At 36.0% G+C, this 22,823-nt stretch overlaps 1 protein-coding gene across 1 annotated transcript in view; it reads right to left on the bottom strand.

Annotated features, from left to right (window-relative positions):
* The window catches only part of AKAP6 (A-kinase anchoring protein 6), a gene marked incomplete at its 3' end in the record, with an annotated part of 338,178 nt that overhangs the window by 106,416 nt on the left and 208,939 nt on the right, over positions 1–22,823 (bottom strand). Inside the window, exons 7-8 of the mRNA XM_084241293.1 lie at positions 16,705–16,853; positions 2,043–2,163 (exon numbers count right to left, since the gene is read on the bottom strand). Of these exons, the coding sequence (XP_084097419.1) occupies positions 2,043–2,163; positions 16,705–16,853 (270 nt within the window). The remainder of the gene's footprint in view (positions 1–2,042; positions 2,164–16,704; positions 16,854–22,823) is intronic.

Raw genomic sequence — 22,823 nt, 5'->3', positions numbered from 1 at the left:
TACAGAGAGACTTTAAAAACCTGTAACATTTGCCCTTAGTTTCCAATTCAACATTTAATTTTGCATGTACACCAAATGCAAAGTTAGTGCTAATTTAATGAACTCAGATATGTTGAACAACGAAAGGAGACAGATGATGACAGGACATGAGTCACAAACTAAGAACCACAGTACAGAAAATGTTTGGAAAAATACTATAACTCAGAAATACTGAGTGGGTGGAATAATGGCCTTTAATATGCCAGAATGGGAATTCTCAGGCAGAGCACTTACAAGGAAACCACAAGAAAAAGAAGACTGCACTTTTTGTTCAATGATTTCCTATTAATTGTGATGTAAATTATATGGATGTGATTTTGACAAAGAATAGCACTGTTTCTGAAAAAAAAAAAAAAGAGTTTATGTGCAAAATACAAAATGCATCAAGTAGAAAAGAAATGTTATTTGGCATCATGAGTATAATAAAATCTGAGATAACAGCTTATGATTAGGGAACTTTTCCATTATTTTCTCCTGTTTGGTTAGATTTTTAATGCTTAAATATTAGGAATAAAGTAAATATTTTATTTTATTTAATGCCTATATGGATTTATAGGCATTTTCATATATACATATATATGTGTGTGTGTGCGTGTGTGTGTGTGTATATATATATGTGTGTGATATATATATATATCTTGATCTTAACATGAAATGTGAAACCTAGCTTTGGTGATATTAGGTGGACATTTGGTGTCAAAAGATATATTGCATAGCTTTGTTGTTAATGTGGAGCTACCCATGTAAGAAAATAGTTAATAGTCAACAAACTCAATTAATGTTGAACAGACTCCTTTAAGGAGTAAAATGGTCCCATTTACTGAGTCCCTGGAGAACTTATATCTTCTCTTAACCAAGATGTTTCTCAGGGGATACTAATTAAAGTTGACCAATCCCTTGAAAAGTAAAAATATCTATCCTTAGAAGTGGTAAAAGTTAAAGTGATATATTAAGGAGAGGTAAGCTGTAATGATAAAATTGAAGAAGAAAGAAGACAACTTTTATTTGACCTTGAATGTACTTCTTATTCTATAAGAAATTTTAAAAACCTAGAGGGTAGTTGTTTCTTGTCATTATACTGTTGCTGATTCTGTGGTTAGTTATTAATTTTATTTTTTATGATTCACAATCTGCTCTTTGAAATATGCCATATGCTCAAAGCAATTCAAGGATGACAACTGTCAGAATTACTCCAATAAAAATTGCCTAAATGAGGAAGATTTACTGCAGTCTGATATTTCAGTGGAAAGTCCCTCTACCCTCCCCAACAGCTTTTTCAGACACTGTGAATCTTACAACCATTTTTTTTTTCAGTCAAAATCACATAGCTGTTTTGTAAGAACTTCTAAGGCTATTTAAGTAGAACTGGTAAAGCACAGTGGGCTAAGGGCAAATTAACAGACATGGAACACAATATATATAGTTACTGGATGGATTGCCTGCAATCAATATGTGAGTTCCAAGGCAGTTTTCTTAAATCACACGCAAATATATTGACTTAATATGACAGTGTCTGTTCTATGTATCACTAATAAACATTAAATTGGACAAGCCCTGTACCTTGAAAGCAGTGAGCCAAACTGAAAGCAAGTTTCTTTTTTCTCTGGGAAGATCTAAGGGATAGATAGAACCACCTGAGTGCTCCAATCAAAACACATTTTGCTAAGTGTTACCAGTCCATTTATCCTTCATTTTGTTTCAGTCTATTTATTAATGTAGTTTCATTTATTGCTATTCATCTTGAAGAAAAATCTTTGTCCTTCTATAGAATTACACCAAATAGAATGTGATAAAGGGGACTTTCTTGCAATTATGATGTCGGTGCAGCCTGTCAGCACACAAGGGATGGAAATGAGTTTGGGAAGAGGGAAGGGAATTCTAATAGACACCATGATACATAAAATGAACGCAAAGATATCCTGAGAGAGAGAGAGGGAGAGAGAGACTTGTCAGGCTAATCAGATCTTCCACAGCAAGGTAAAGGCAAGAATGGTAGCTCTAACCTTGTAAAGATGCTGCTGCTGCTCCTCTGACATCATCAGGTCGTGGCTGTCCATCACAAGGGACTCCATGTCAATCAGCCAATCCCAGAGCTCCTGATATTCTGAATCAAAGTCCAGAAGCCTGAAGATAAGGCACAAAAATGTATTATGCATAAATACAGTGTAGTTGTTAAAAATCTCATATTAGAATAATATATTCTTAAAAAATCTACGATCTTCCTAGGTTATACCTGTAAGAAGAGATGGGGAAATTCTCTGTAGTTACTCAGTGAGAAAAATAGTAACTCAACCTTGTGACATAGCTACTTCTTAGATTTTGAAGACATAACATGTAATCCTAATGCTCATACCAGAGACATAACGCAATTATTTCCATATGCTTATCCTTTCTAAGAATTTGCAGCACATGAACAAAATGACCACTACTGTGTCCTTGAAAAAGAGCCATACTTAATAGAGAGAGTCAGTGTCTTGTAAAAGGTTACATGGTCCAGAATTTTGGGTATAAACAGCATCCTCAATATTTGAACCTCTTTCTTTGCCTACTAGATTTTCTGTAGATATTGCATCTTCAATAGATTTATGATTAACAATACTAATTTCACTGATTTTCCTACAATGATCACAATACATTATCATATCCAAAATATTATTTTCACTGGGAAACGACTCAATCTATTTATCTGTCCCCCTGCTGTCTATCTGCCTATCTCTGCAAACATATATCCTACATTTATTGTCATGGATGAGTAGCCAGCATTTCAACTTAACACTCAGAGATAGGCTTGAGTGACTCTGGTAAGCCAGTGAGAACCAGGGGCAGATCCAGTATTAGACAGGTGTTCCCCACAGACATGTAGGAAACAAAGGTAAGGACAGGAAGTCAAAACAATGAATCTTTGAATAGCCAGCAATCATTAAAATTCAAAGGAGGATCACTATGGTTTTCAACAAAATAAATCATTAGAATAAGGAGCTTAAAAGGATTAATGTGATTCTCTATTGAAAGCCTGGTGAATAAGTAAAGCCCAGATTCTTCTAAAACACTGTGATCAGAAAATGAAAGTGCAGGATGAAACACTATGACTTTGTCCTTCTCCCCAAAAAATCATCCCCCTAAAAGAAATCCTAGTCTAATCAAACTGTAACTGACCAAAAACCTATGCACTAATGAAGTAGCAGCCTCAGGTATAAATCTGGATTTTATGCAGTATCTTATTACTCCCATATTCCTGTCTCTATACATTAAATATGACTGCTTTCCAAGAAAAGGAGCATCACTTTTCATAATTTACAATTTAATCTTAATAGAACTGTCAAAAAAATTAAGGCGTGTCTAATGATAGAGAAGACCAGATCTAGAATTGTTTATTTTTTTTTAATTACTTTACCATAATTGTAAAGATCCTTGATTAGGACCATAAGTACCCAAGGGCAAAGGTCATCACTGGCTAACACATAGAACTGATTAATAAATGTTTACTGAATGCCAATGACAGGTGCAGCTGATGTAGCCAAAATCTTCAGTAAGGTTAGGGTATCCTAGATCAGGGCTTCTTAAATTTTATTGTGTATGCAACATAGCTGAGAATCTAGTTCTAAGGTGAGGCCTGACATTCTGCATTTCTAACAAGTGTTGGCAACTAGCAACACTGCTGGCCATGGTCCTTACTGTGAGTAGCAAGGACTTCCAGAATACACATGAAATCTTAAGTAGCACATTAGCATACTTAAAAACAAACCAAAAAAGTTTTAACAGGGACCAACTTACTTTATTAACTGAGTGACTAATAAGGAGTCACTAATAAACGTTTGCTCACACAACAGATGCAGTCATTTAGAACTACCTCCTAAATTATGGTCATCATTTATCTGTCCTTGCATCCTTCCACATATTAGTCATAAAGACTTGGGAAAGGTGGAATACCACTCCCAAAATTAGGAGAGTATGATTCAGGGCAACATTAAAAACAAAGGGGAAAGGAAAGGAAAGGAAAAGCTCACTCCTTCACCTCAGTGGATTTGCAAAATAAGAAGACAAAAGGAGCAGGTGCTCAGATGTGTGTCCTCTCCTCTCTCAGTCTAACACCTAGAGGGGAGGTAAGTGAGACAGAATGAAGGGGAAGTCAAAAGTGCAGGAATGTCAGCTCCATTTCCCACTAAGAAGTCTAGGAGGAGATTGCCTTAAACAGTGTTCCTCATAATAACTGGGAATGGGGATGTTGTAGTCAGAGAGGGAACTTTGGTCAGAACTCCCTTTGCTACCTTGTTCTCTCATGAAAACCCCATGAGGTTTCTAGGAGTTCAGCTGGTGAACTTGACAGAGTCATTGTCATGGCAACAGAGTCACAAGGCCCCCAGGAGAGCCAGGGGGGGTCTCTGAAGACAGATCTTAGAGAGTTGGCAAGGCCAGTGAGGACTCAGATAAGGCACAGTCAGCAGGAAATACTTGTGTTCGAGGTAAGAGATAACATAGCCATAGCCCGCTGTGGGGAGCAACCTTATAATGTCCAAAGCAAGACCTATTTCAATGAATACAGCCAGATAGTACCCAAGAGTAACATTAAACCATGGGACCCTATTGCACAGCAGAATCAAGAGGTCATGTAAACCTCCTATATGTTCAGATTTTATCCTGGACAAAAGAAGTGAGAATAAGAAATCTGAAAACAAGAATTTATCACAAGAGTTTGTTCCCCAAAGAAATTGTTAATTGATTAGTATAGGCTATAAGAATTATGTTTAAGAGACTAAACCCTGATCTTAAAGCAAGGTTTTTTTCCTTGCTTTATTAGGAAAGAATATATTTAGGATGTCTCATAAGAATGATCAGCAAGAGAAAGTAGTCTATTTTCTATATTTGTATAAAAAGAAAATCTGATTATTACTAAATAATTTAAGGCCATGGGCTGAATTTATCTTCATTTCCTCAGAGCCTAGGATGGTATCTGGTAAACAATGATGAATGAATATAGATAATGAAACCAAAAACCTTAAGTAGGACAAGAACGACTTCAGAAGAGCAGCACATTAACAGAGATAATAGTATCTCATCCCCACATATATTACCAAAGCAACCAGTGCAACACAAAAATGCTTTCTCACTCATTCTGCAGGTGAGATTTTGCCTTCAATGTATGATAATGATACACTGCTTACTTAAAAGATGAGATGCAGTAAATGCTCAATTAATGTGAGTTGCCTATCCATTCCTTTAGCATCTTCCTCTTTTCTATAGTGAAAATTATAATAGATTTTAAATAAATGGAAATATATATATAGGATGATAGATGTTCAGAGTCATGAGCATTTTTACTGGCTCTTTACTATGCCTTTATATCCACTGAGCTATTCCTTCTATCAAAAGTCATTTCTTCCAGTTAAATGCACCTTGGATCTATGCTGGAGATCTGCAAATGATGAATGAACCTAACACAGATAGTCTTCCTTTCTCCAGTCTAGCCTGTTTTTTTTATCTTAGTTGACAATATTCAGGCTTCAGTTTGTTAGGTACAGTAAGTGCTTTAGTTCCATATTTTGTTTCATTAAGTGCAGAATCAACACCAGTGTTTTCCAAACAGATTTCCATAATGTCATAATACTGAGACTTTATAAAAAAACAGACAAATAAACACGCTTTTTAAGTATTTGCACCTGATTTCAGATTTCTGGCCACCTAATATATACCTTAGAAAAGAGTTCAGAGTTTCCCAAATTAGTTAAATCAAATGTCTGAGTTTGTAGCAAATCACAAATGAATTACTAAAGTTTCTTTGATGATTCTTTTGAAAACTTGAGAAATAACTACAATTAAATGTACTCTTTTTTAAGATTTATTTATTTATGCATACAAGAGCTGGGGTACAGGCCAGAGATGTGAGGGGGTGGGGGTGAGAAGATTCACCAGAGACAGAGCAGGGAACAGAAAAGACAGACTGACAGATATACACTGCTGAGGAGAGCAGCATAGGAGAGAAATAGACAGGAGAGGTCTACATCGCCATGTGGGTTTCTCTCCGGCCAGCTGGGAATCGAGCTCATGCTACAGAGGCTGTGGATTGCTTCATAGTGTGGTGTTTAACCCTTAGTGCCGCCAGGGAGGCCCAAATGTACTCGTTTTTTCAGGAAAATTCTTAGGTAAGGAAGTAGTTTACTTTCTTATGTATATATAACCTGCAAAGTTGTGCTAATTATTTTTTTAAGTGATTTTATGAAAGACAATGTTTTTCAGGAATAGTGCCAGGTACTACACAGGAAAACAGATAAGATCAACAATGAATGAATTTAACAAGAGTAGCATAGAACTAGCCAACCGTTCTATATCCTCTTGAAGAATATGCTGATTCTATTAGGTCAATTCAGAATCAGGTTTTCCTTGGTGAAAAATGCCCTTATCTCTTTATTTTAGAAAGGACAGCAAGGCAACTAAAATTGTGGTAAAAAACTTGGAATCTTATAAGGAATATATGTGTATGAGAATTATTTCTTTGGAGAAATGTTTCTCATAAAATTTCATTTGTAATTGTACTTGAGTTATTTTCAGCTCATTCACTCAAACATACAATCTCCTAGAGGTTAAAACATCTCAAAACATATATTTTGGTACTCTATGAAGATGTTATATTCTCTATGAAGATGTTGTAAAGCAAACTTACATACACTCTATGCAAGTGTTACCAGAATGAACACATCACCAAAACGGTGTGCTTGTGGATACTTTTCCTTTAAATCATTATATACTTGATCTGAAATGAATTCATAATAAAAGTGCCAGACATTCTGTTGCAGGTGTTAATATTCTCATTTTAGGAGACTTAAAATTTCAATCAAGTGTCCTAAGTCAAAATCAGTTTTTGTTAGACAATTAAAGAACTATGCTAAAAATGGGTTTATTTCATAGTAAGAATCTGATATAGAAAGAAACAAGGCTCTGGAGAAATAAAGTACAATTTTTTCTTTAGTGGTTTTTTTTTTTTCAAAGTCTGGGTTAAATATTATAGGTAATTGGCTAAATTTTCCCCAACATCTTATCTACATTTTATTCTGCCTTTTTAAGGGTACAAAATGATTCCAAGGCCTTTCACCACAGAAATAAAATACTAACAAGCTTATTTAGTATCATTTTCCTGCACACTGGATAGCAGTACACTATTTGTGAGGCTGGAATAGTTTAAGAATAATCCTTCCTCTAAACCCTGATGGGAGTTATGTTTGACTAGCTAAGTGTTTGAATACATAAATGCATTCAGCCTTTGGTATTTAAAGTGAGCATCATTAACTCAACATTTCAACTTAAACTTTGCTTAAAAGATAAAGTTTCACCCAAGTGAAATCAATGGGAGGTGTGTGTGAATATATGAGGTTTCAGCTTGGCCCACTAAGGAATTTTGATTAAAACAGACAACGAAATGAAGAAATCATCAAAATAGAGCAATTATTGGTTGAAGAAAAGATATCACTAAAAAGTCCTGGATGTTTTTCTACCAAGACAGGAGTAACAAATATTTTGGGAGCTTTTAAGAATCCATCTTTTCTAAGTTTAATGGTTCATTTCACGCCAACATATCCAAAAACACAAGATCGGTAGCTGAAATACCAGTTTGTATATATTAGAACTTCTATTAAATGATCCAATTTTTCTAGCTTCTTTAGCATATTGATTCTTTCCCCAAATATTCACTATTCTGCTCACATTATTTGCTCAAGGAAGTTTGTCTCTGGCTTTCAAAAAAAGCCACTAAACGGAGTGTTAACAAAATCTTACAAAAATATAGGTTAAGAAATTTACTGAAGTAAAATTCTAATAATAGATCAGAATTTCCCATCATCCCCTACTTCAGGAGGCATGTAGGCACAGAAGGGAGACACAACAGTGGCACACCTCGCCCAATCATAATATCATTAAAGAATAAAATTTAGCTTTCCAGCCATGGAATCTGATATGCACAGTTGCATGTAGAATCCCTTTCCACTCTAAACATATTAAAGTGTGGACACTAATTTACTATTTTGAATGAAAATTCATGAGCGACTTCCTCGTGAGAAAAGCAGCCTGCCTTTGCCATTAATAAATAAAAAGGAATATGGAGTTCTCCCCAGCAGTAATTTTCTCAATTCTCATATACATTGATGTATATGTGAAAATGCCTAGAAAAATTAAATTAATCATACAAATTTGTTAGTCACTTGCCCACTTTTGCAAGGACTGTTTGTTCATAAATACCTGTTACTGTAATAAAAGCCACAAAGCAAAAAATTCCAACATTCAAGATAATGCCCGCCAACGGCTTGGGCACTGTTGAGTGCCACACTGTGAAGCTGTCCACAGCCTCTGCAGTGCAGGTTCGATCCCAGCCAGTGAAAATCCCACATGGCGCGGCAACCCTCTCCTGTCGCGCCCGCTGCTCCCCTCAGCAGTGTATTTCTGTCGTCTGCCTGTTCTGTTCCCTGCTCTGCTTCTGGTGAATCCTCTCACTCTCCCGTGCCTCTGGCCTGTACCCCAGCTCTTATAAAAATAAATAAATAAAAGTTAAAAAAAAACATAAAACAAAAAAAACAAAAACAAAAAAACCCTAGAAATTTCTCTAAGGACTTAAAGGCATAAGAAACTGTGCTTCCCTCAATATCTATTATTTTTAACATAAGAACACCTGATTTTTCTGATAGATTTCACTTTTCTTGGGTGTGAAAAGTTTAGCATCAGATCATAACCCTTCTTGTGGGTATGCATAAACTATGCATTTGTTTTCTCACACATATTTCACTTTTGCTTAACTTATATGAAATATTTATCCTATTTTATTGTAAATATTTTTGTCAGTTGATTCAAACCTTTTGTGGAGGAGATGGAGAAGTAAGTAAAGGAACAAATTTTAAAGAAAAGAATTAAGCTTTGCAAATTAAAATGAGTTAGGTTAGATTTGTTTTAGGCACTCTCTCATTTTCCCTGTAACCATCTCTCACTCTTCAATGGACCACATTAACTCTCCAACACTCAGGAACTACTAAAATGGAAGATAGTTACATCTATCTATTGGGCCTCCCTGGTAGCACAAGGGGTTAAGCACAGCACTGTGAAGCTATCTGCAACCTCTGCAGCAGAGTACCATCCCTGGCCGACCAGGGAGCTACCCACATGGTGCAGCAGACCTCTCCTGTGTGGCCCACTGTTCCCCTCAGAAGTGTATTTCAGTCTGATTGTTCTGTTCCCTACTCTGTCTCTGGTGAATCCTCTCACCCCCAGCAACTCTGGCCTTTACCCCAGTTCTTGTATGCATAAACAAATAAATCTTTTTAAAAAAATCTATCTATATGTGTGTGTGTGTGTGTGTGTGTGTATAGAAAGAGAGAGAGAAAGAGAGAGAGGGAGGGAGAGAGAGAGAGAAGGAGAGAGAGAGAGAGAATCTTTTCTAGGTGACTTTATTCTTAACTTAGAACATACTTCCTCAGAAATGTGCCTACCTCTCTGGTTCACCCTTTTTTGGTTTCTGACATGAATGGGCATTAGATCACTGAAGTGGAAAATGATGTAGGTCTGAAATTAGTTCAACGCATTTTCACATTAAAAGAGCATAATATCATGTTCCCAAACAAATATTCTACAGTTTAGATTTATTTTTACCCTAGAAATACCTATTTTGATAATCACATAGTGCCCAGAATATCAGTTATCCAGGAGGTAGCTAGGCATTTTTTTGCTCCTTTGACTGCATATTGTACTGTGATCTTAGTATTTAATAACATCAGAGTACAAGGGATGGAACAAAAAGAACCTGAATTGAACACTGATTAGCTAAGCATTAGATTCAGATAGGGTAAGAGGCAGGGGAAGGTGGTAGAAATGCATAATGGGAATGAGGTTTCTTTGGGGTGTCGTGCTTTATTTGTGAAAGTATTTTCAAAAGTGGCAGTTATAAGAGATAGTACTTCATGTTATGGCTGCTCTGTGTGCCAAACAAAAACATTTTATATGGCCATGTTCTAAAAATACCTATTGAGTAGAAATTCAAAATGGTTGTTTTAAGAGACAGAGAGAAAGAGATAGAATATGAGTGAGCAAGACTATTATCCAATGGCACAGAACTACTCTGAGTTGTTTCTCAACAGGAAATCTGAAAGATCACCCTGCCACAGTGAAATCCAGGGTGAGTATATCTTTTCTCATGTGGTCAAAGTCATTCAGTGCATTTTATTGCTTAATTAAATTAGAGACTCAAATATGATCTTCAATCAATCAATATTTCAAATAGTGATTTGACTTCATTTGTCAATATCATTTCTCTCTGGGGATATTTTCAATATTTGTGTGAGTATTTATACACCAGTTCAGAGACATTTCTCCTAAATGAAAATGGATTCATCTTTCCTACCAAACTTTTAAGCTTTTATCTAAAATTCATAAAGTTCAACGTGCTGTGATTGGGAATAACCTATACACAGTTTACTGTTATATTTGGGATTAAATTTACATTGATACCTTGCATGATGAGGGCTTAGCTATTGCTACATTCTTATATATGGGACATATATAAACCTTAACTACATTTCCATCTATAGATATTGTCCAAATTCCTCCAAAGCCAGAGGAAGCCGGGCATGAGACTAGTATCTTCCAGAATTTTATTACAAGAACAAAAGTCTTTGAGAACCTCCCTTGGGATACGATTCTGATCCCAGAAGGCAGAGTCAGAAATAATCTCCATGCCCTTTGCTTCAACAACATTAAATTATTATTTATAGTAACTTTTAACACAAGCAGGTGCATGTGCACATGCATGTGCACACACACAGAGACCCCACATACATACCCTATATAAGTTACTGTCTTGTGGTTGAAATTTTTACCATTCTTCTTTGTGATGGCTAATATCTATGCATCTTTTAAGACAGCTCAGATGTTTCTTACTCTCAGGAACCTTCCTGATCCCTTCTAGCCAGGCTGGATTAAGCAGGCTTCCTAGATACCCCCATAATACCTTTTGTCTTGAATTTTGCACACTGTTTCATAAAATGTACCTGAGTGTCTATGTCTCTCTTCCAAGGACTGTGGAAATAAAGTCTTAGGTATCTTTTTCGTCTCATACCACTCCATGAAATTTAGTAGTTGCTCAATATATATTTCATCAACTGATTTCTCACATATCTGCTACATTCCAAGTATATTAGACATTTTCTTACTGCTTATTATATTTCTGTAGCACAGAAATTATGTGAAGTAAACTGAGATAACTATTTCTAATTTACAGACAGAAATACTGCATCTGAGGATGCTAAGTATACCAGAAAAGGTCACAGAGCTAAAAAGTAGTAAAGTGCCAACCTAAATTTTAGTCTTTAATTTAAATCTAGTATGGTCTCTCTCCTCCTTTAAGGACTTAGTCTAAAGTGAATGCATGATTATCCCTAAAGATAAATATTATAGTTGGAAGAAATCTAAGTGTTCTAATATCTAGGATCAGGAGCTTTTACCTGTAGCTTTAATACAGAACATAACAGTCAACTGTAGTCCTATATTCCTGCCAATGAAGCTACCATCTGGAATTCTCAATGATGTAATTTTTATTTTGTATGACTTGTATAATACATCAGAAAAAAATTTTAACTGAAATCAAAATGTTCATATTATCCATACTTATTAAAACAAACATTCCTTAAAGAAGGGAAGAGGAAGGGAGGGAAGTCTAACACAAGGTAATCTCCTGCTTCTTTCAGCCTCTACCTCACTTAGCAGTATACCACTCAGTCCTTGTTGATGATTGAGGAGCCCAAAACATTCCTGAGCTTCTGGACTTTTACACTTGGATGTCCCACAGTCTATCAAAAGAACGATGTCCCAGATAGCTCAGTTTCTTTTGCCCTTCCACACCACCTGCTCCTCCCCTGCATTCCCTACCTCAATGAATACCATGCCCTCTGCCAGAGTGCATAAGCCTGAGACATGGGGGTCCATTATTAAATACTCCCTACCTCAAGACCTGCATCCACTTGGTGATCAGGGCCTATCAAATCAGTTCTTTCAGTTTCCATTATTATTGTCTTAGCTCAGGCTCTAACTTTCTTTTTATTTATTTGTTTGTTTGTTTGTTTATTTATTTATTTATTTATGCAAACAAGAGCTGGGGTACAGGCCAGAGGTGGGGAGATTGAGAGGATTCACCAGAGACAGGGTGGAGAACAGAACAGGCAGACTGACTGAAATGCACTGCTGAGGGGAGCAGTGGGCGTGACAGGAGAGGTCTGCTGCACAACACTGATAGCTCCCTTGCCAGCCAGGGATTGAACTCTTGCTACAGAAGCTGCAGATAGCTTCACAGTGCCATATTTAACCCCCTGCACCACTAGGGAGGCCCCAGGCTCTAACTTTCTCACTTGGATGAATAAAATAGCCCCAGGTTCTAACTTTCTCACTTGGATGACTAGAATAAACTCTTAACTAAGCAGTGTCTAGTCTTGCCCATACCAATCTGTTCTCCACACTGCTGCATGGCTATTGTTTTAAGCCCACCAATCTAGACATGTTGGGTATCCTTTAGTATTTCTAGCTTTTGTACACACTGCCTCTTCTGTGAGAAACATTCTCATCACTTCTGACCCTGGGCCATCCTTCTTGACACTGCTCCTGAGGGTTTTCCTGATTTACATACACTTGACACCCTTTGCTTCCCATTGCCTCTACAGCCCCTGTGCCCAGTATAGTTTGCACTTAATAGTTGCTCAATAATTATTAAGTGATGAATGATACGAAAATCATTTGACTGAATCCCCTTATTTTCTTTCTCCTCTTTGAGGTAACAACTGGAACATCAGATTAGCATCTTTCTCTCCTTCATTCCCCTCAGGTGATGGGCTACCAAGGCTTATTGATTCTTTCTAGCTTTAGTCTCCACATTTCCATTAAATTTTAACCTAAAAATCTCTTATAACAAAAACATTATCTTTCAAATCTCAGTGTCAGAGAGCTTCTTAAGTAAAAGATTGCAGGTCCCCATCCCCACACTTTCCAATTTAATAGGCTTAATAGCCCCAGATCAGTTTTAGTTATTCATATATACACCTATTCATTCTAGTACTATAACAGATGCAGTGCACATGACATGATCAGACACAGCCCTGCCTCATAAAGTCCATCTATTTTCTCTGAGTTCTCCTAGCACCCTCTGTTTTCCTCCTCTCTCACTGTACAAGAAAGTACTGGCTCACTACTATACTTTCTGCTGGACTATAGCTTTCGTGGAAGAAAGGACTGTGGTCTATTTTTGTAGGTATTTAGATTAAATAGAAAAGTTATTTCCCTAGCCTTATTTCCAAAACCATCCCCTATGCTTTCCTGACCTATTCCAACTCCCCTCACCACAGTCAGAATTGAGCTTTGCTTCAATGATACCAACCCTCCATACAGATGTCTAACTCATCATTTGAGATCCTTTAAATCCATGTTGTTTATGGATGTTTATAAAGCAGTGAGTCTCTCAAGTGCTGGAACCATTTCATTTTTGTCTTTTAATCTCTGTGCATCATATAGGAGGTATTTGATTAATATTTGTCAACTAGTGAATGAGAGTCAATTTTCTTTTCACTTACAAATACCTTGTAATGCTTATGACCAAACTTCCTTACGGCTTTAATGAAATTTCCTTAAGATTCTTCCATGGAGGAAGATATTGTTATTTAAATTTTGTAGATTATGGAATATTCACAGTATGAAATTTAGGGGGGAAAGTGCCTATCAATGGAATTCTACAGAAATTCTCAAAGAAAGGGCAACATGTGACTATGATTGGTTCACTACCTTCTGACCTAGGGTTCTATGTTGAAATCTTAGCACCATTATCCTGTACAAACCAGTTACCTACCTTTTTTGTCTCCCAGTTTTAACATTTATAAACTGAACAAAAGGCATGCTTCATAATCTACAGTGAGTCTTGGCAGCAAGTACGATTCTTCTTAATGAATTAAATAGCATCTTTGAAATTCATTTGAAAATGGAAATGAGACAATGTCTTAATAGACAGAAGTGTTGGGAAAAGAGATGTTACATTTTACAAAGTATTTAAAATGTAAGCATTCTTGACAAACCGTTCAGAGCATCATGCTATGTACATAGTAGGACTTCTGTGAATATTTATTGGATGAAAGAAATAAAACAATGTATAACTGCTTTTGTTTATATCAGCAGGTATCAAAAAGCAGCACTCTACCCCACTGACAATCACTACTGACATTGCATGGAGGGACACATTGCATGTCCCTCCAGGAAGCCATGGTTCCCCACATTGCAATGCTGGATCCACTATCAACTATCTCCTAGAGGCCCACATAACTGATACTAGAGTTCTTATAGCCTGAAATACATTTGGGGATATCTTCCACCATGACTATTAAACATGCAGTTATAATTGGATATAAACTGTTATAGCACCTTGCTACTCATATTTTTATCAAATCAGAGAAGCTATAAATTCATTTCTAAATGATATATTTTTGGTTATGTAATATTCCTAGAAATTTAAGATCACCATTCTGTCTAGCCACTGAGTCTTCCTTAGAATAGTCTTATTATACATTTTTCAATTACATACTCTTTTTAGCATGCATGTAGGCATGGGAAGGAAATAAAAATATATGAATTGTATCATCAACTTAATTTCCTCTTTAGTAGATTGACTATCTGCATATGGAATGAAGACCCTGGAAAGCCCACACTATTCCCACAATAGCTTATCAGAAACAATGTTCATTCTATATAACAAAAGGAATGGTTAATGAAGTTTATGTATCATTGGAGCAGATAATTTTTACAAGGCTGTTTTATTAAGGCTTCAAAATTAAGGATTTAACTGTGGGAGCAAAGTGTCTTAGGGGCACAACACCCCAGATAACCTCACCCACATACATTTGTCAAACAATGCTTTTCTGTATGTAAACAGAAAATAGAAAGGAGTATATGGATTTTGTTCTTAGTATTAAATAGCTGGCTTTTCTTTAGTGCACTCTTAAATTTCTGCACAATACACAGTCTTCAGTACCCCAAGGAGCACAAACAAAGGATATCAGGCAAGTTCACCTACTCCCACTTCTCAGAACAATGCTTGCTGTTAACTAAGCAATTCCCAGGGCAGATTTATGAATTGTGGAGCCCAGAGTAAGTACTCAGGTTGGGGCCTTGGAATCTGAGGTCAGAAGCTTGTGGTACCCACTCAATCCCTAGGGCTTTTAGAAGACATAAAAATGTGACCTAAAGTTTGTGCTTGCATGTACACCAGAGACTATTTAGGCATTTAGAGAAATTAAAGCACATTAAGTCCTCAAAACAGCTTATTATTCATGCTCCAAAATATAACCTATTCTTTCTTATTTGTTGCAAAGCTTCTGTCTTGTGTCTACTGAATAATTGAAGATGAATCAAATATACACATAACACGTCTATGCATTAAAAAAATCCTGATAAAACTACAAATTATATATATAAATATATATATATGTGTGTGTGTGGTGTATGTGTGTGTGAACTTGACAATTTAAAAGTTCTTTCCCACTTCCTATACAGAATCATGGCTCTGATCCTTTCTCTGTATCCCTAGAGCTTAGTTTTAACACAAGACAGAATTTGCAATCCATGTACTTAATTTATCCAAAAAATTTGTATGAGGATTTTAAGGGGCTAAAACTATAACTGCTTAAAAGATAAATGCAAACTAGTACATGATAACATTTCTTTGCTCCTGCCTTTTCAGGGAATATTTTGGCAAGAGTTACGTCTCACAGATTCATATGATGCTCTTAACATATATAACAGAAGTTGGGGAAGTATCTTCTCCCCCATGTTGTCTGGTTCAAGTATAAAAATGAAATAGGTTACTGTTTCCATTTTTATGAGTATAATTACTATCAAGTTGTTAAAATCATAAAATAATTAAATTTCATTACTACTCTTTTACTTTTTAATAATCATCTACTAAATATTAGAATTGAGCCTGAAAAGACTACACACACACACACACACACACACACACACATTTATATAACTTTACAGTTATTTGGAAATACCTGCATGCATGACTTAACAATTTAATAGTATGGGTAGTTACTATAAAATAAACACAGCCATATGTCTCAGGCTGAATGAAATTGTTGATGGGTCACTGAAGTTGCTGGGTCCTTTCACATACTATAATCAATGCAAGTGCTACTCTATTTTTCCAATTCACTGTATGTGAAGCTAAGTGGCTAGCCCATGATCTGTAAACAATTATTAAATATCTACATTTTCCAGGAAAATTACGTTCTACAAAGTTTCCAATGAGGTCCTGGTATTTAGGAGTTCCTTAAATAGACATTAAAATAAATAGTGACATTTAAAAACAGGTAAATACACTGAGAAATTATAAAGAAAGAAGATCAATACTACAGGCAGAATAAAGTTACAATAACCCTTGCAAGATCACAAGGCTGTTTTGAAAAACAATAGCAAAATTAGGAAGTTCTGGGTTAGATGACAGAAGCTGATAAAACCCAACCTTCAATTCCAGCATGAATAGAAAAAAATAAATGGGTAATCTACTGCTTTTCTTCTTCTTTGTTAGTTGGGGAAGAAATGCCTGCCTAACAAGAAAATCATGGGAAAAGTAAAGATTAGTAAAATAACAAAAAGAATATTCCCTACCCATTGCCTCCCACTGAATGAACTTTTGACATATCAGCAAACTCTTCTTTCCTCTTGCTGCTGCTGGTGTACTGCTCGCTATACAGCTTGAGGGACATCTGTTCAACAGCATCTCTTTGTGCTTCCAGGTAGCATAGTTGAACCTCAGCCTGGAGAGAGAAAAAAAAGAGGAATTGCTGTTTTAATCCAGAAGGAATGCATTTCAAGTGAGGTGTAACAACTCAAAGAATGGGAATTGTTCACATCATTATACCCTTCCTTTTTGGGTTGGATTTAATGGGATCAGCTGGGCATATTACAAATTATATTTTAGATCTGAATCTTATAAGTTCCTTCTTAAAATATGACCTGAATAAATGAACTCTCAGAAGACTCAGTAAATATCACAAAATATCCCTGAGATCATAACACTGTATGATGAGACTTTACATAAAAATTCTGTGAAATTCCTTAATAATATTCTTCCTCCTATTGCCACATATGTAACATTTATTTTTTAAAGATCCCCTTCCAACCCATATATTTGCATGGACACATATTCTGAATGCTTCTCATTATCGTCCCTGAGGAGAATAAAAAAGCCTAGCACTAATTCTAATACCTCCTCAATAGTGACAGCAGGCTGCCTTTATTACATTTTTTGGCTCTATATTATTATCCTAATAATTTTAAAATAGAGGGTATAGTGATTTTGCTTACATGTAGGCTTTGAATTGTTCAATCTTTCCTAGTTACTTGGGGCTCATTGTGGTAAAGAAGAGGTAGTAAGTTCACCATGCTGTTTTCTATCAATCCAAGGTCAAAAGAATGCTGAATAATATTTGGCATGGAAATGAATTGAATAGATGCTTTATTTATTGCAGCTGTTGTGATTCCGTGGCTTTAGGGTTCCCTGGAAGACCAGATGAGATCAGGAATGAAATCTCTTCAGTGGCATGCTTACCATGGTAAGGGGGACGGGGCAATGTTGACTTCATGTGCACTTTGGACCAAAGGAACTCTTATTTCTTTTGGCACAGATCACTAAGTCCAAGCACATTCATTAATATTTCTGATAAGGCTTAAAACTGCTACTTCTTTATGACTTAATTACATATTCGCCTAAGAAAAATAGTTCTGGGTCAGCTGTTGGATAGTTGCCAGAATTCTGCAACATGTAAGAAAAGCTGAGTCAGATATGACCTTCTACTCTCTGTGTCCAGAGCCAAACAATGCCTTTTGCCTACTCTCTAGTTTTACAGATTCCACTATAGAGAAAAAGAAAGTGTTTTTTAAAAAAAACCAAAGTGGCAGCTGCTTAAAAAGGGCAAATCAGGACTTTGTAAAGGAAATAGTAACTTATGAAATGTAAAATCTCAAGTCATTCTAGAGTTCCCATGCTGTTGCTTTCCACAAGCAGCTAATTGTGAATGATCTAGATTGCTAAGAAATAACTTTCAAAAATGCTAAATTACTATATTCATATAATTGAGGTTTCAAAAATCAGTTAAAAAATACAGTCTATGTATTGGTTTATGAGAACTTTTCTTGCCTAATTTAATTGACTTAAGTAAGAATAGACTCAACTGAAAAATAAAAAGATAAAACAATGAATTGCCTATTCATCAACCCAAAACAAACAACAAGAATAAACACTATAAACAAAGGACAATGTTACACTGAGTATATCCTATTTGGGGAGAAGGTATGCAGCTGGTGGGAAGGCACAAAAGAAATGCAAGCTCTAGACTTACTTAGCATATTTATTAAAGATGTGAACAAGGAGGTGGGGTGCATACTAATGGCATCATAGAAGAGTCCCAATCAAGAGGTTAGTAAATATCATACAATTTTAGAAATAATAATTACTGACCTTAGAATTTTTTTTTAATGGGGGTGGAGAGGTAGCATAAAACTGACTATAGGGAGTTAATGACTAAAAAAAAAAAAGAAAGAAAGAAATAAAAAAGAATTTATCTTTCAAAAAGAGCATGTGATATTCTTAGGTGGTTAAATATGAGATAACTATGAGATATTGAACAATAATTAAAGAACTTAAAAACAATACTCTTCCCATATACCACCCAAACATATAGTCCTCTTTTGGTCAAAACTATAGGAATTATAAGATTATTCCACTGGAAACTTCATTAGACTAATGCATCTGTACCATTAGGTGCCAAGGGACATATTTGTTTCTTAGAGATTCCTATTAGTTTTAACTATTCTAAGGTGACAAACTAGACTACTGCTTATTCTGAATAATGATCTTACAAATGTGGGACACTGGTCATAAAAAGGATCACTTAAGGGCCTCCCTGGTGGCATAAGGGGTTAAGATGCAACCCATGAAGCTATCTGCAGCCACCGCAAGTTCAATCCCTGGCCAGGGAGCTACCCACATGGTGCAGCAGACCTCTCCTGACTCGCCCACTGCTCCCCTCAGCAATGTATTTCAGTCAATCTGCCTGTTCTGATCCCCACTCTGTCTATTGTGAATCCTCTCACCTCCTGCACCTCTGGCCTGTACCCCAGTTCTTGTATGCATAAATAAATAAAATTTTTTTAAAAAAGGATCACTTTAATGTGGTTGACTTAGTGTGGACTCATCATTACTACAAAAAAATAACTGGGCTTCATCCCTTTGAGGTTCTAGGCCATTTCTGCATATGAAGAGAAACACTTCTCACATTATAGGACACATGGAAAGGGGTTCATAGAACAAGACAGAGACAAATTCAAAAAAAGTCAACTTAAGAAAATGACTAAAAGAAAAAGAAAAATACCGGATGGTCTCACTCATAGCAGGAATCTAGAAAACTTAAATAAGGGACCAGGAAAATGAATAACTATAAGAAAGTGAAAATCAAAATCAACAAAAAACTATGAACCAGAGATACTTTTAGGGGGGCGGGGGTGGGAGGGGAGGGATTGGGGTCAGAATGGGGGGGCTGCAATTGTATGGGGAATATAAAAATAAAATTTATTATTTAAAAAAAAAGAAAAGAAAAGAAAAAAAGAAAATGACTAAAATGTTTTAATTTTTATTGCACAGTATCAAATAGGCATTTGACATAGCAAATGAACAAACAAGATGAATTAGACAGTCCAGGTCTTTTCTATCCATTTCTATTTCTAACTCTGCTTTCAGTGATTCATTCCTACACATGGTGATAAAAATAGAATCAAAGTAGTTCCTTCTGTTAAGGCTGAATGACTTTGCCAGTTTAAAATCTCTCTGCAGAATGTCTTAACTTTTTCTCACAATGTATCTCAGTCCGAAGATACATTTTTAGAAGAAAAATTTGAAGAAAATACAATTCTTAAAATAGTAGCAACACTGAATCTTTGATTTAAAGAATTTTATTTATTATCATCTATAATAATAGTGGATAGTTTTAAAGTATTTTATTTTACAAATGCAAACTTAGCCTGCTTAAATAATATTATAGATGTATAAACAAATTTAACAATTTACTTATTAAGAAAAATAAAAAGGAACTATAGTCAATGACAAATCGACCTTTTACTGAATGGTTGCTGAGAAGCCTGGGGTGCCAGCAATGGGAGTTGGAGTATACAAAGAACTATATGTGTAAATGGAACAAATAAGTTGGATTTGAGACTTTAGTTCTGAGGTACCAAGAATGATATATCCAGCAATAAGTGGAAATATTAGGACTAAAGTATAAATCTAGAGTAATTGTTAACATTAGCAGATGAAATGAGGCTGCCACTAAGAGAGTATATGATGAGAAGAGAAGAAGGATCAGTTCTTACTCTAGTCTTGGCCTATATTGCCCCTTGGCTCACCTAATGCAATAGACTCTCAATTGCTCTTCCTACCATATTCTCTACCATTCCCAAATCTGTTTTATAGGTAGTTCAGTGATTGATCTTTTTGAATTACAGCTGAGATCACTGGTGGCTGTTGTTTCCAAGCTTAATTCTGAACCTCTTTATTCATTCCTTTTTCTAGGGCTTTCAATGCCAACTGTACGGCAATAGCTCCCAATCCCCTTCCTCTGATCTCTACACTCTTATCTAATCAACCACTTGATAATGCTACTTAGATTCACTTAAGGTGTACATGTTCAAAACAACTCTCCATTTTCATCATCACTACATCTCCCAAAACTTTTAGTACTGAGGCCTTTCTTTGTAAACAGATGGCACCATCTGTTGCTAAGGTTAGAAACCTGAAAGTGATCCTTAACTCCTCCTCTTCTTCATTTTAAACAGCCAATGACTCCCTACATTCTGTTGATCCCTCCTCCAAAGTTTCTCTCCAGTCTGTCTCCAATCTGCATTCCTGCCATCCTGATCTAAGCCTTTATCCTCTTCCCCCCTGCAAGAGGGCAATTATCTTCTAATCTGTATCTCCCTTCACCCAATTCCTGTCCCTCAAAATCCCTTCCCTTATAGTGACCAGAGAGGCGTTAATAAAACAGAAGTTGGTTTCATACTATGTTCAAAGCTGAAAAACAAACTTTTTTATGGCTCATGAGATTTTGTTTCTCCCTACCTCAAACCTCATTTCCTACAAGTCTCTCTTTTGACAACCATGCCCCTGTCTTCCTTTCCTTCTTTCACTGCTTTTAACAGTTTAGTTCTTTTAATAGTTCTTTCCTATTTCAGGACAGTTTACCATATTTTCTTCTAAATCTGGAACATCTCTTGCTAATCTCTTCTCATCCTCAGATAACTACTCTCACAGCAGTAGCGACTCACAAAGGCCTCCCTGACCACTCTATCAAAAGTAGATTTTCACTGTTTTGAAACAGCGCTAATTTTTTTCACAGCACATACCACTATTTTAAAATCTTGTATTTGCTGGCTTGTACTTTTTCTGTCTCTCTCTCTCTCTCTAGATTCCAAGCCCCATATAGAAACTGGGTCTGTCTGTCTACTTTGCCAATTTAAATTCCTAACACCTTGGCAGTATCTGAAACATGGTAGGGCTGAGTAAATAATTGTTCAATGAGTGAATTTTACATTCATACTTCCATCCATTTATTACTCATATTGAGTCTTCATCAAGTGTCAAGAACTACATCAGAGACTGTGGGGATAAAGAAGAATAAAATACAGTGTCTATACGGCGCAGTATAGAAAAGAACCATACCAGCAGCTAAGTACAATTGTGGCAAGTGAAATGACTGTGGGGGAGGATAGGAATACAAACTAATTGCCTAAAGGTCAGGACTGGGCAATAAAAGCTTGATGAAGGTGGCATTTGAAGCAGATTTGGGAGTATGGATATGACTTTGTCAGGTGTAGAAGCAAATAGATAATGGGCTCTGAGCTGTGATTGGATATGGAAGTGATCCAACAACATGCCAACATAAATGTCATTGTTTCTGCATGGCCTTAATCTTTCTCCATTTCTCTCTTCCTGTCAAGGCAAGGTAGTCATTTGATGCTTATAAAACTCTTACCTCTAATGTACTTTGAAATAATTCTGATGTGCTACATTGAAAAAGGAATCAACAGTTTCCATTGAGTCAGAAGTCCCAAAGAATGGTAATATCTAAGAGAATCTAGTAACTCCTACTTCTAGTAAACTTTTAACTTAATGCATGTGCCCCTCCAAATTCATACATTGAAACCCTAACATACAATGTGATAACTTTATTTAGAGATGATCTTTAAGGAGGTAATTATGGTTAAGTCAAGTCACAATGGTGGAGCACTAACCTCACAGGACTAGTGTCCTTATAAGAAAATGACGAGATAGCAAACAAAGAAAAGGCCATGTGAGGACACAGCAAGAAGGTAATCTTTTACAAGCAAAGGAGAAAGGTCTTACTAGAAACCAAATCTTGATCTGGGACTTCCAGTCTCCAAAAGTGAGAGAAATAAATTTCTCACAAATTTATTTAAAAAAATAAATTTGTTTAAGCCATACAGTCTGTGGCATTTTGTTATTATTGCCCTAGCAGACTAATATATATAATAAAGTCAGGAATACTGCCTTCTCATCTGTGGCTTATTATAATTGCTTTGCTAGTTAGCAATAGTAGCATGTTTCCCACCTTTATTTTGTATGCAACTAGGGCTCAACTCACTAGAGATATTCCTCTTCAAATTTAGACTGCAGATTAATAACTTAATCAGAACACAAGACACTGTGTTCTGAA

This window comes from Talpa europaea, assembly GCF_964194135.1.
Source record: "Talpa europaea genome assembly, chromosome: 8".
NCBI lineage: Eukaryota > Metazoa > Chordata > Mammalia > Eulipotyphla > Talpidae > Talpa > Talpa europaea.
This window is presented reverse-complemented; position numbering and strand designations above follow the sequence as displayed.